Source organism: Arachis ipaensis, chromosome B9, assembly GCF_059453495.1.
Source record: "Arachis ipaensis isolate K30076 ecotype BB chromosome B9, ASM5945349v1, whole genome shotgun sequence".
NCBI classification, from domain to species: Eukaryota; Viridiplantae; Streptophyta; class Magnoliopsida; order Fabales; family Fabaceae; genus Arachis; species Arachis ipaensis.
The window spans coordinates 26,942,508-26,956,300 of NC_142444.1; the positions used below are offsets into that span (position 1 = coordinate 26,942,508).

General features: G+C 32.2%; 1 protein-coding gene across 1 annotated transcript; it reads left to right on the forward strand.

Moving 5' to 3' along the window:
- Nucleotides 1-2,164: 2,164 nt before the first annotated feature.
- LOC107615242 (uncharacterized) lies at nt 2,165-5,534 on the forward strand. The gene is made up of 7 exons (XM_016317340.1): nt 2,165-2,636; nt 2,744-3,723; nt 3,898-3,961; nt 4,069-4,164; nt 4,378-4,501; nt 4,920-5,364; nt 5,484-5,534. The coding sequence occupies exons 1-7, from the start codon at nt 2,165-2,167 to the stop codon at nt 5,532-5,534; spliced, it is 2,232 nt and encodes a 743-aa protein (XP_016172826.1).
- The last annotated feature ends 8,259 nt before the right edge of the window (nt 5,535-13,793 follow it).

Consider the following 13,793-nt stretch of genomic DNA (forward strand, 5'->3'; position numbering starts at 1 on the left):
TTTTTTAAGGTTATCACTTTGTAGTTATTTTTATATTTATATCTTAGATATAGTGATTTCATGAAAAAGTTTTATTCATTTTTTCTTAATTTTTTATTTAAATGCATTAATAATGTAATGTTCATTTGTTATATATTTAGTGGATTCATACGTCATATGCTACAAAAGTAACTTATATTTAAAGCTACTACATTTATTCACATATTATTGTTTCTATATTTTTACTTTCTTCGACATCTTTAGTATTTTATCTATCTTTTTCGTGCTCTATAAATAATTCAAGCTAATATTTAATTATTAATAACTATTTTCGTACTCTATACATAATTCAAGCTAACATTTAATTATTGATAACTTTTTTTTGTACTCTATACATAATTCAATGTAATATTTAAATAGATTATATTTAATACAATTATTTTTTTTGTTTAGCATAATTTTTTTTAATTTTTATATTTCAGATTTAATTACTATATATTCAGAGTATTTATTAAGTTCACTATAAATGGATAATTATAAACATTTAAATATACATGGCAGTACACAAATACTCCCAAATAAGAGTACAGTGCTTAGGGAGAAATCAATCATCGAATCATTACGTAGAAGTAGCAAAGAGTTGTTTAATTCTTCTCAATTCTTCAATGGTGAGAGCTCTAAGTAAGTTCTCTACAATAAGAAACCGGTATCACATGTTAACAATGGACATTATGAAGGTAAATTATTTTCACATATATTTAACGTGTTATAAAGTTTTATTTAATTATTATTCTTTGTATAATGCTAACAATTGTTGGATATTTTTGTTGAATATTTTTATTTAATTCAGGTCTTGATGCCTTTGATGATATAGTGATTGACTCAGATTATATTCAATAAGAAATTCATGATAATAATACAGGTTTTTTTTTTTAAACTATCATCTTTTTCGTTTAAATCTTCTTCCTTTTTTCATTTGTTTAATTTTCACATTTTTAATTAATACTATATTTTTTAGGGTCATCTAGCTTAAACACATTATCCAATTGCAATTTGACATGCAAAACAGGTAGATATTAATATAATAATATATTTTACATATATTTATTGTTGCCTTTTTTAAAAAAGTATCTGTATATGATTTTTTTTAAATATTTTTTTAATGAATTTAGTTACCTGGGATGCTGGGGATCCAATTCATGTATGTCGATATTGCAAAGCTGTGATGTGGGACGGTGAAAGGCTATCTAAGAGCAAAGGAAGTAATATCCCTATATTCCGCACATGTTGCATGAGTGGGAAGGTTGAGCTTCCCTTTCTTAGGGAGGCACCCCAAATTCTACAAGATTTGTATTTTGAGAATGATGAACGTGGTAGATACTTTCGCAAGAATATACATTCTTTTAATTCCATGTTTTGTTTCACATCTGTGGCTGGTAAAATAATCACAATATAAACAATGGATATGCACCTCCTACGTTCTCTCTTAGTGGTCAAAATTACCATTCAATTGGAAGTTTTCTTCCGTCACCAAGTGATATTCCAAAGTTTGCACAGCTATACATATACGGCATTGAAAATGAGATTCAAAATCGCATATCTGCCATCAGGCACATTAATTTTTTCCAACATATACTATGTTATTTACTATAGAATATTTCCTAATAGTTTAATGAAAATATTATATTTTTAAAAGTTTGAGTAGTAATAATTTTTTTGTTTAAACAGATCTTCCAATTCGAATAATGTTATTGGACGACCAATTGTTAATGAGTTGAAACAAATAATAGATCTTCATAATCCTCTTACAAAGTCATTTCGATATGCACACGATCGCTTCAAAGAAGATTCAAAAACTAATATGAAGCTCAAACTAATTAGAAAAAGGGAAAAGGATGGCAGGAGGTATAACCTCCCAACAGCTTCTGAGGTTGCAATACTTATTGTTGGTGATATTGATGAGTCAAGTTTGCAGAGAGATATCATTCTTGAGACTACCTCAAACAGGCTGAAAAGGATAGATGTCCTTCACCCGTCTTACCTGTCTCTATAGTATCCTTTGATTTTTCCCTATGGGGAGGATGGTTTTAGTCCAGGTATTGAGAACTCTTCCATGTTTGATATTTCTGGTACTAAGAAGAGAAAGACTACAAGCATAAGAGAATTCTTTTCATACAGAATACAAATGCGTTTGGAAGGATCATCTATACTATTACATTCAAGAAGATTATTTCAGCAGTTCTTAGTTGATTCATATACTATGATTGAGTCTGAGCATCTTAGATATTTACGCAACAACCAACCTAAGCTCAGGGTTAACAAGTACAACTCATTGCACGAATCTTTAGTTAGGGGAGAAGCTAATGCGATTCTTTCTGGTCAAAGAATAATTCTTCCAAGCAGTTTCACTGGTGGTCCTAGATACATGTTCAACAATTGTAAAGATGCATTTGCCATTTGCAAGTATTTTGGATACCCCAGTTATTTTATCACAATTACTTGCAATCCTAAATGGGACGAGATCAAACGCCTTTTACATGGCACTGTCCTTAAGGCCGAGGATCGTCTTGATATTGCCTCAAGAATCTTTAGTATTAAGTTAGATGAGTTGATATCTGATTTCAAGAATGAGAGGTTCTTTGGCAATATTTTTGCATGTAAGTTATATATATATATATATATATATATATATATATATATATATATATATATATATTATTCTTATACTATTTTGTTTGTATTCTGATGTCAATTATTTATACAGATGTGTGCACAGTTGAATTTCAGAAACGAGGTCTACCACATGCTCACATTCTATTGTTCATGCAACCACAATATAAGCCTAAATCACCCGATGATATTGACCGTGTGATATCAGCTGAAATCCCTGATAAGACTAACATGCCTAGACTTTATGCAGCTGTTGAGAAGTTCATGGTTCATGGTCCATGTGGGAGGCACAACATCAGTAGTCCATGCATGATAAATGGAAGGTGTTCTAAGTTTTTTCCAAAGCCATTCAGTAATAGAACGATTATTGATGAGGGTGGTTTCCCAAAGTATAAAAGGCTGGATAATGGTCATACAATAACTAAGAAGAATGCAGTTTTGGATAATTCTTATATTGTACCTTACAATCCTGATCTACTCTTAAAGTATGGTTGTCACATTAATGTGGAGCATACATGTCAGACTTCTTCTATTAAATATTTATTCAAGTACGTCCGTAAGGGTAATGATAGGGTTACTGCCTCATTTTACCAAACATCTGGTGATGGGTCTCTTCAACAAGTTGTTGATGAGATACGTAACTACTATAATTGTCGTTACATTTCTGCATGTGAGGCAGCTTGGTGGATATTTGGTTATGAGATTCAGCTTAAAGAACCTGCAGTAATTCGTCTACCATTCCACCTACCTGATGAGCAACCAGTTGTTTTCAAGGACCATGAAAACATTGCTGATGTTATTCAACGTGTAGATGGTAAGGTTACTAAGTTAGCTGCTTGGATGTTGGCTAATCGTGAGTATCCTTTTGCTAGATCTTTAACATACAGCGAATTTCCTACAAAATTTGTATGGAATGATGATTCATGCATGTGGTTTCCTCGCAAACAAGGCTTTTCTATTGGACGGCTGACTCATGTTCCACGTGGTAACGGTGAGGATTATTACATGAGAATATTGTTAAACATACAAAGAGGATGCATGAGTTTTACTGATTTACGTACTGTGGATGGTGTGGTATACAACTCATTCAAGGAAACATGCTATGGTTTGGGACTCCTACAAGATAACAAGGAATTTGTTGATGCAATTCTAGAAGCAAGCACTTAGGCATCTGGAAACTACTTACAAAATCTGTTTGTTGTGTTGTTGATTTCTAATAACATATCTAGACCTGAATTGGTATGGCAGCAGTGCTACCAACAATTATCTGAATATTTGTTATATTCACATAGAATTTCAACACTTAATCCAGGTATATCATTCAACATGTTAAATCAATTTCGCTTATAGGATTAAATAATATTTTTTATCTTAAAATACCTCATTAATTGCTTAACAACTTTTTCATCTTCATTTTAGACATTCAGCTTAGTGATGATCAACTACTAAATATGACTCTTTCAAAGGTTGAGATGATGTTGCAAGCTAATGGTAGGTCACTTCGAGAGTTTAATGGTATTCCTCTCCCTGATTTAGATATCATTGATGGCTTGGATGATTAGATAATAGCTGACGAGCTAACTTTTGATATTGTTGCCTTAAGGGACGAATTAGAAGTTATGTTGTCCCCAATGAACTGTGAATAACAAAATACTTTTCATAGAATAAGCGAAGCCGTGAATAATAACCTTGGTGGTTTTTTCTTCATATATGGTTATGGTGGAACAGGTAAGACATTTCTATATAGGGCACTTTCTGCAGCTATTCGTGCCAAAGGAGAAATTGTTCTTAATGTTGCCTCAAGTGGAATTGCATCTCTTTTGCTTCCAAAAGGCCGTACAGCTCATTCTAGGTTTAAGATACCTTTGGAACTTCATGAAGATTCTGTATGTAGTATAAAACAAGGGGTTTCCGCTTGCTAAGTTGATTTTCAAAGCAAAGCTTATTATATGGGATGAGGCTCTGACGCTAAACAAGATTTGTTATGAAGCACTCGACAAGTCTTTCAAAGACATACTTAGATCTTCATCATCATACAATAAAGACTTACCCTTTGGTGGTAAGGTAGTCGTACTTGGAGGTGACTTTAGACAGATTCTACCTGTAATACCTATGGGATCTAGACAAGATATTGTACAAGCTACAGTTAACTCATCTTATCTGTGGTCAACATGCAAAGTAATTACGCTTTCTCAAAATATGCATCTTACAGTTGGCGTGCCTGAATCTGATTCTATTGAAATCAAATAATTCGCTCAATGGCTTTTTAGAATTGGTGATGGTCTTGAAGGAGATTCAATTGATGGTGAGTCTGAGGTAAATATTCCAGAAGAAATTCTAATCAAGGACAATGCTGATGGCTTTGACAATATCATTAGATTTGTATATCCTGGTATACTTACTAATTTGCAGCAGTCAACTTTTTTCAAGGAGAGAACCATTCTTGCTCCTACACTAGATGTTGTGCACGAGATAAATAATCATATAATGAAGCATATTGAAGCAGACGAGAAGGTTTATCTGAGTTCTGACTCCATGTACGTTGAAGAAGGTAGCATGGAGTCAGAACTTGATACATTTACTCCTAACGTACTAAATGCCATTAACTGCTCAGGTTTACGACCTCATGAACTTATATTAAAAGTAGGTGTTCCTGTTATGTTACTAAGAAATATTGACCAATTTAATGGACTTTGCAATGGTACAAGATTACAGGTAAGGAGATTAGGTAATCATGTAATAGAGTGTGTTATTTAGACCGAGAATAAAGCAGGAGATGTTGTTCTAATACCTTGCATGAACATAATTCCTAATAATCCAATGTTACCTTTTAGATTCCAAAGAAGGCAATTTTCATTGGTCATCTCATTTGCAATGGCCATTAACAAGTCACAAGGACAAACTCTCAGCACAGTTGGGTTGTATTTATCCAAGCCGGTTTTTACACACGCGCAACTACTAGAAATAGAGCTTTTTCGGACGAAAATTTCAAACGAAATTTATTCTGTCTGAATGACTTTTTTATTTCAGACAAATTTGAGACAAATGTTGAATAACTTTTAGTGGAGACATTGGAATAATATATTCCGTCCTAAATTTGTCTAAATTTTGTCCCAAATTTTGGCGTCAATTTTTTTTTTGGATAGCGCCAAAATTTTCATACAGATTAGCAATACATTTTGGACAAAAACTATAATTCGTCCATATTTCATCTGAATATGCACAATAACTTCAGACGGATTTAGGACACATTTTGAAAAATGTTAATTCTATCCCAAATTTGTCTATAATTAGTCTTAAATACTTTTACTATAGCTTACCCTTCAAAGTAGCTAAAATTTTTTTCCGCAAATTTGGGATGAAAATAACATCATTTGTAAATTCTGTTTGAAAGTGCATCAGTTTTCAAACGAATTTCAAATGTTTATAAAAAAATTTTAACATTTCGTATAAAAATATTGTTTATATTTTAAATTAGTCTATTATTTTTAATTTATTTTTTAATTATTTATGTTATAATAATTCAAAATTTAAGAAAAAATGTATCTAAAAGAATCACATATATAAAAAATTAAAAATAAATTATATCCAATCTTTTAAAAAAATAATACAAATAATAAATAAAAATTAAAAAATTACGTAAAATAAAAAAATCATATACTTTTTTATATAAGATTAAAGTATATTAAAAAAAAATACAAATGAATACATCACTACAAGAAAAAAGGCTTTTCGGCACTTAGCCCTTCATCTTCATCACTACTATGAGAACTGTCGCACCAGCCTTCTCTCTGAGCCCTTCATCTTTATCACTGTTGAGAACCTTTATTACTACTGAGAACCTTTGCACCCATCCCTCTCTCCGAGCCCTATCTTGCAGCCCTTCGTCGCACCCTCTCTTTCGCACCCTCTCTGTCGCAACCCTCGTACCGTAACCACAAGCCTCCTCCTTAGATTCGTAACCTCGCACCCTCTCCCGCAACCCTCCATCGGTGCTACTCCGTCAGCACTACTCTGTCGTCACTGCTCCGTCGGTGCACCCTGCATCGGCGTGCCCTTCCTCGATTGGTGCTGTCTGTCGTAAACCCTAAACACCAAAGACATTGCTGCTCATCCCTCAATCGGCGCTCAACCGTCAGTGCCTATCCCTTAATCGGCGCTCAACCCTCACCATGAATAGTACAAGGTAACTATTTCTTCCCTCTGTTTCTTTGTTCTTATGATAAGGGCCATTATTTTGGTTCCCTGGCTGTGAATCTGTTCCTGTGTTTCAGATGTGAAAATGAAAGTTTAAATTTTGGCATATTAAATTTAGGAATATGTTAGGATCCAATATTTTTACCGAAAAAAATTGAGAGAATTGGCTTGTTGTGAATCTGTTCCTGTGAATCTGTTCCTGTATTGCAGATTGTGTATTATCAAGTTTAATTGTGCTTGCTTCCTATGCTGTTGTGTATTATCAAGGTATTCGTTTATCTAATCTAATCTAATATAATTGATTCAATATAATTGAGTTTGTTGAGTGCTATCAATGCTGTCATTTACGTTGTTGCTGCTAAGTGGTACGTTTACAAAGAGAAAAGGTTTGCTGAGGTTGGTATCAAATTGGAAGAACAAGAAAACTTTGGTAACTTCCATTAATTAATTAATAGGAATTAATATATATCACAACGTAACTTTCTCTCCAAATTCAACTGTCTTCTTTTTTCTTTTTCTCCTCCCCCCCCTGCTGGTGCTTGTATTACTATGCTGAAAACAAGAATATCTTCAAGTTAAATTTAAGTGCCAGCGTTATTGTTTGCCATGTACGTAAGCTTGTAACCATAGTTTCTATGTGTATATATAAAGCATGTGGGATAGAGAAAATAGAAAGAAAGAAATGGTGAATAGTTTGCTCTGGAATTAAAGAATCTTGTTTAATTTGTACTCATCTAGCATTTTGTATTTTGTTTTCTTTCAAATGCATTAGTGAGCCTCACCAAAATTTATTGGATAATGCCTAGCAGAGAATCATATATACACCATGTGATATAATAGGACGAAAACGTTATTGTATATTAACTTCTATTACTAGTACAACATCATTAGACAAGATAGATAAGATACACACACTTCTGTCTTCGTAATGATAGATAAGATACACACACTTCTGTCTTTGTATTAGAAATTGATAGGAGCGGTTGAAGCATTTGACTTTTCATAGTATTATTTAGGCGTCCAAGTGCTTATCTTGATGGTATCTAATATAATTGGTATTCATTCATGGTATCTTGTAGTTACTTGATCATATTGTTATTCAAGGGGAAAACTCTTAAATATATTTATATGTTTTTTTCCCACCTTCACGTTGGATATTCCATAAAGATTGCTGAACATTTATGTGATTTCTTCAGGAGGAAGATAAAGTAAGGCTGGTGCAGGAAACTGGTCTGTAATTAAAGCAGATCAGAGGAAGAGGAATTGGCACAATAATCCTTCTTCTACTATCTTGAAGAGCAAGTGCAAAAGGTATTTTCTTAATTTGAGTCAAGAGCTATGGTCTAACTTAGTTGGTGCATCTTATTATGGTAAGCTTTTACGAAAAATAAGCTCTATATATATATATATATATATATATATATATATAGCTCAAAATAAATCCAATTTTGATGCGAGTAAGATAATCTAAAATTTTTACACAGTTGCTCAATTACAACTGTTCTCATTCATACAATCAATGTAAAAAAAGTAGTTTACTTTTGCTAGGTGAATTTACCTAATTGAATGCATGTCTAAAATTGCTTAACCTGAAAGTGTATAAAGTAGTTAAACTTTATAAATATGTCCTTGTGTGAGAGATTTTATTTCTGGTACTAAAATTTTATAAGAGCAATATTTATACAATACGTTCTTTCTAGATCGCATCCGCAATGCCACAAAATAAATTAAGAGGATACAAATGAAGTGAAATGATTGGCTCACTTGTAACAGAATCGATCTTGTGGATTGTAATGTTATTATTATCTATCTTGTTTTATATTTTGCTGATTGGACTTGAGTTCAATTTGATTTCTTTTAAATTAAGAGGATACAAAACTCTTACCACTAATGCTTTCTTTTATTGTCACAATTTGATTGGAAGATAGCAACAATGATAGCAAAGGGTTGCAGTGAAGGCAAAGCGTCTCGAATTTTATATGTGTCTAGTGAAGAGGTTAGCTTTTATTGGGTTTCTTTCTGGCATCCTGGTATTGTAGTTTAGGATAATATTTGATTTCCCTGATGTGGGCACTAAAGTTTAACATTTGATTTGTGACTGTACTTTGGGTTTAGAGTCAGTTAACCTTCTCTAATTTGGTTGTATTTATTTTGTTTTGTGTCATGTGACAGAGCCTTGAGCAAATTGGTAACAGAGCAGAACGCCTTAGGATTGAATCAGATATATATTTATATTCAAGTACTGATATTGAGGTGGAAATCTGGATTTCTTCTGATTAGTTTTGCTACTAGCATTCTTCTTGCTACATTATTTTCTGTTTTATACATGGCTTTTTATTGAAGTTATTGTCTGGTCCTATTAAGCGATTATTTCATGTAATATCCTTAACTTGCGAGAACTGTATGGTGAAATCTAGATACTTGTATGCTTTTTTATCTTAATTTAGTTTTCAGGATATATTGAAGAAAGCTAAGCTTCTTTCCCCTCATGCTATGTTTGTTGATTCAATACAAACTATTGATCCTATTAACACTGTTATTAGTTTTCCTTCAACTCTATTAACACTTTTCTTTTTTTATCATTTGCCAATGTCTTTGAATTTAACATTTTGTTTTTATTTATGTATTCTCCAGTAGTCAGAGCAAAAGGTTAAGTTGAATGATGCTGAGCACAAGTTAAAAGATCAAAGACGTCAACTAAAGGTTCAACAGAAAAAAATTGGTTCTACTAAAAATTACAATTCATGCTTTGTATAAAAAGTTGAATCTCCCACTTCCTTTAACCTTGTCTGATCCTGCAAAAGATGAGCTTGGGACAAGCTCTAGTGATGATGAGGATGATAACATAAGTGATTGATGTCAGGAGTATATGTTTTTTCTGATTTAAATTAAGGAATTTTTAGGTGAATTAGTTAGTACATTTTATTTTATTTATTCATGATATTTGACCTTTTTAAAGGCTTTCTTTGTTTTAGTTTAAGTATTTTTTTTTCTTATTTTAGTTTGATTACATTTATAGACAAAAGTATTTTAATAATAAATATTTTTTTAACTCTTTTATGGTAATTAACTTTTTCATGACTTTATTATGTGTTTATAATTTCGATGATGTAATATGAAAAAATGATTATGATGGTCTTAATATAGAAAGCAGATCGAATACAATTTATTTTCTAAAATATTTATATATTAAATAGCAAATTATTTTGTAAGAAAATTGTTTGAAATATTATATTAAATTTGTAGAAAATTTGTGCGAAAATAATTTTTTGTTTTGTATGAAATTTGTTTCAAATACGTAAATTCTTTTAAATTAAATTTGTCTGATATTTAATTGAAAAGAAATATTTGATTTGTATAAAATTTGTTCGAAAAAAATTTGTCTAAAATGAAATATTTTTACGTTTGAAATTTGTCTGAAATATATTGTCTTTATGTTAACTAATCTGTCTAAAATTCGTCTAAAATACATCATAATAGTTAGAAATCTAGCAGATAAATGCCTATTCGAAATTTGTCACAAAATCATCTGAAAAAAATTTCAGACGAAATTTTAGACAAAATGTAAATTAGCAACAAGACTTTTTAGGACAAAAAAATTCGTCCCAATTTTATTTGAAAGAAAAATTTTATCTCTAATTTGTTCGAAATTTCATTTCAAAATTCGTCCGAAAAAATCCTATTTTTAGTAGTTGCAACTATATGTTGCTTTATCAAAGATTAAATCTAAGCTAGGTTTAAGAGTGTTGATTCAAAATAACACATGTATATCTACTTCAGCAACAATAAATGTTGTGTACAAAGAAATCTTTCAAAATGTATCTTAAAGTTGTATAATACTTTATTATTGAATTATATCATTAATAAAATTATATTAGATTAACTATTCATTTTTTTATTATTCAATTCACATATTGGTTTAGAACGTCATAAAAATATATATACATAAAAAAATTTATTTCTCATCATTATTTTAAAATTTTTTTTTTTGAAATAAAAAGCTGAACACAACAAGGAGGAGCATCAACGTCTCAATAGAAAAGTAGTAAACAGATAAAATAAATTAATTCCTAATCATCTTCGACAAAAGCTATCAACAACCTAAAAGATCAAATATCACTCCACTCTTTGTAACTCTTAATCGACCTGTTAATTACTTCTACAACACCTGATTCTTGATTCCTGAAAATTCTGTCATTCTTTTTCAACCAAGTGCTCCAAATGATAACAATGAAACCAAACTCACTAATATTCTAGTAATTTGACTGCATGATTGACCTCCTGAACCACGTAAACTTACGATCATTCAGCTCTATATCCACCAGTTAGATAAAGCTGTTAACACACTAGCACCTTTTCTTTCTTCCAACTGCACAACCTCATTGAAGACACCCATATAGCAAAGAGGAACCTGGCATATTTTCGATAAAAAACTCAACTCTTCTCACACAGCAAGCTTCTCTTCCCTTGTATGTGCACCATACACCAAGCAAACAGTACATATAAAATTATTGTTTGTCAATTCCCCTTCTATACACAACCATCTCTCCCCTTTGTAACAATTACTAAACCTAAACATCATAACATCCCACATTATTAATAAACCTCCAGAAGCACCTTCCGATCCCACAAATTCCAAACTCACCGCATCATTACCCCAAAATTGCACTACATCAAACTTAGAAATCACCTCCTTCTTTGTCTCTATCAATCCTAATATATTCACATTATTTTTACTCTTAAATTTTTTACCATTTTCCACTTTCCAACACCCCCTAAACCCCTCATATTCTACAAACTAAAATCATTTAAAAACTTTATTACACACCTTATTTCGGTTTTTAGGGTGGCACCTTCTTACTTTCTCTTTCTGTTTTGCTTGCCTTCTTTTTTGTGCCAATACTTCATTCTGAGCTTGGAGAATAGTCATAATGTCATCATCCTCGTCATATAAAACAGCTCCTGATTCGACAGCCAAATCCCAAGTAACCCTATTTTCAGCCATATCTTTATCCCCACTTCCTCCGTGTTCATCTTGATTGTAAATCATGTTGCTTGTATGCGAAGTTTGTATTCGTAGGTTTTGATGAATGACAAACCAACAAACGACATGAAAGACAAACCAACAAATAACTTGAATGAACAAGCATGTTGAAAGATCAACCAACATTCAACGTTGAGGAATGAAGAGTTGAAAGCAACACAACAACAACAAGAAACTCAAGTCCACAACATTTGAAGACAAGTATAGTGTCTTAGGACTTAGGTAACTTCTTGTTAAGAACCAATTGCTAAATCTCTCAACACACACTCACAAAATGTTTTGATGCACATCTTGTAATTCGATGCTAGCCAAATGGTTTAAAAACTTGTTTTCAAAGGTACAAAAGCATAGGAATTGACTCCAACAAAGTTTGAGATCAATCCTAAGTATTTTGAAGTGATTTTAAGCCATTCTTTAAGGTTTGCATCGATGCACACTCATCTTGCATCGATGCAACCTAGCTGAAAATTCAAGTTTCAGCTTCAAAGACACATTTGCATCGATGCAAAGTGTTATGCATCGATGCAAATGATTCAAAAACATAAAAAACGGCTAGTTTTGACAAAACGGCTCCATCCCATTAACTCCCCAACGTTTCTAAGGTTTGGGGAGTCTATAAATAGATGGATTGAAGCCTTATTTCATACACGTGAGTATTTGCAAACTATCTTGTTCATATTCTTTCATTCTACACATTTTTAAGGTGTTATAATACACAATTTGAGAGAGCAATATCAATTGGTTCAATAGTGCTAAACTTGTAATCATACACTCTTCTAGAGAGTACTCATTTCATCTCAACAATTCTTTGAGAATTGTTTTCTTGTAACACTTTGTAAATTGGAGTGTGATCTCCAAGGTTGAGTCAAGAGTTATAAACACTATAGTCGGTGAGGATACCAAAGAAGTATACTAAGTACTCAAGGCAAATCTTAGAGAAGGAATCTCTAAGTGGAGTGGGTTAGTATACGAGTGGTGATCATATACCGTGAGGTGTTAGAAACTAAGGACTCGGATTGTAAAAGGTTTTGCGCGAGCACCTTGAAGCTTGGCAATAGTGGAACTTCTCAATAGCGATTGAGAAAGAAAGTGGACGTAGGACAAGGATTGTGCCGAACCACTCTAAATAGCGTTTGCATCTCTCCAAACTCATCTCTTCTATATTATTGTCTTTTACCTTTGAGCAAATAAATTGTGATCGAAAAGTAGCTTCGTAAGTACTTAAGGAATAGCTTAAGTCCGATTGGTGAAAAGCTTGATCAATTTATTTGAGTTGGTGTCTATTGGAAAGTAAAAGCTCCTTATAAATGCTTAGCAATTGAGTTAAGCTCTTGGAAAAATACTAGTACAATAACACTTTTGTATATTGTCTTTAACTTTCGCAAAAAGATTCATTGTTGTTGCAATACTCAATTCACCCCCCCCTCTTGAGTAATTGTGCATAGGTTCTACAAGTGGTATCAGAGCTTAACCCTTTGAAAGACTTAACCGTTTAAGGGAAAAGATCATGGCAAGCACAAGCTTTAACAACAACAACACTAGTGAAGGTAACTCAACCGCTAGACCTCCTCTTTTTAGCGGAACAAATTACTCTTATTGGAAAAATAAGATGAGAATTTGGATCCGTTCTCAAGATGTGAGAATTTGGAAAGTGATTGAGAATGGAAATCACATTCCTACAAAGACAACAAGCGCTAAAGAAGGAGAAGTCTCCGTCTTAAAGCAAGTACCGAAAGGAGAAAATGAATATAGTGACGATGATTGGAAGAAAGTGGCAATGAATGATAAAGCCATCAACTTCATTCATTGTGCACTTAACGAGCATGATTATATGAAGATCTCTACATGTGAAACCGCTAAAGAGATTTGGGACAAACTCCAAATCACTTACGAAGGAACCGAC

Coding starts and splice junctions, on each gene's coding strand:
- LOC107615242 (XM_016317340.1), top strand. CDS start 2,165: ATGCGTTTGGAAGGATCATCTATACTATTACATTCAAGAAGATTATTT. Junction 4,165..4,377: donor GTCACTTCGAGAGTTTAATG/GTATTCCTCTCC, acceptor ATGGTGGAACAG/GTAAGACATTTCTATATAGG. Junction 4,502..4,919: donor GGCCGTACAGCTCATTCTAG/GTTTAAGATACC, acceptor ATGGCTTTTTAG/AATTGGTGATGGTCTTGAAG.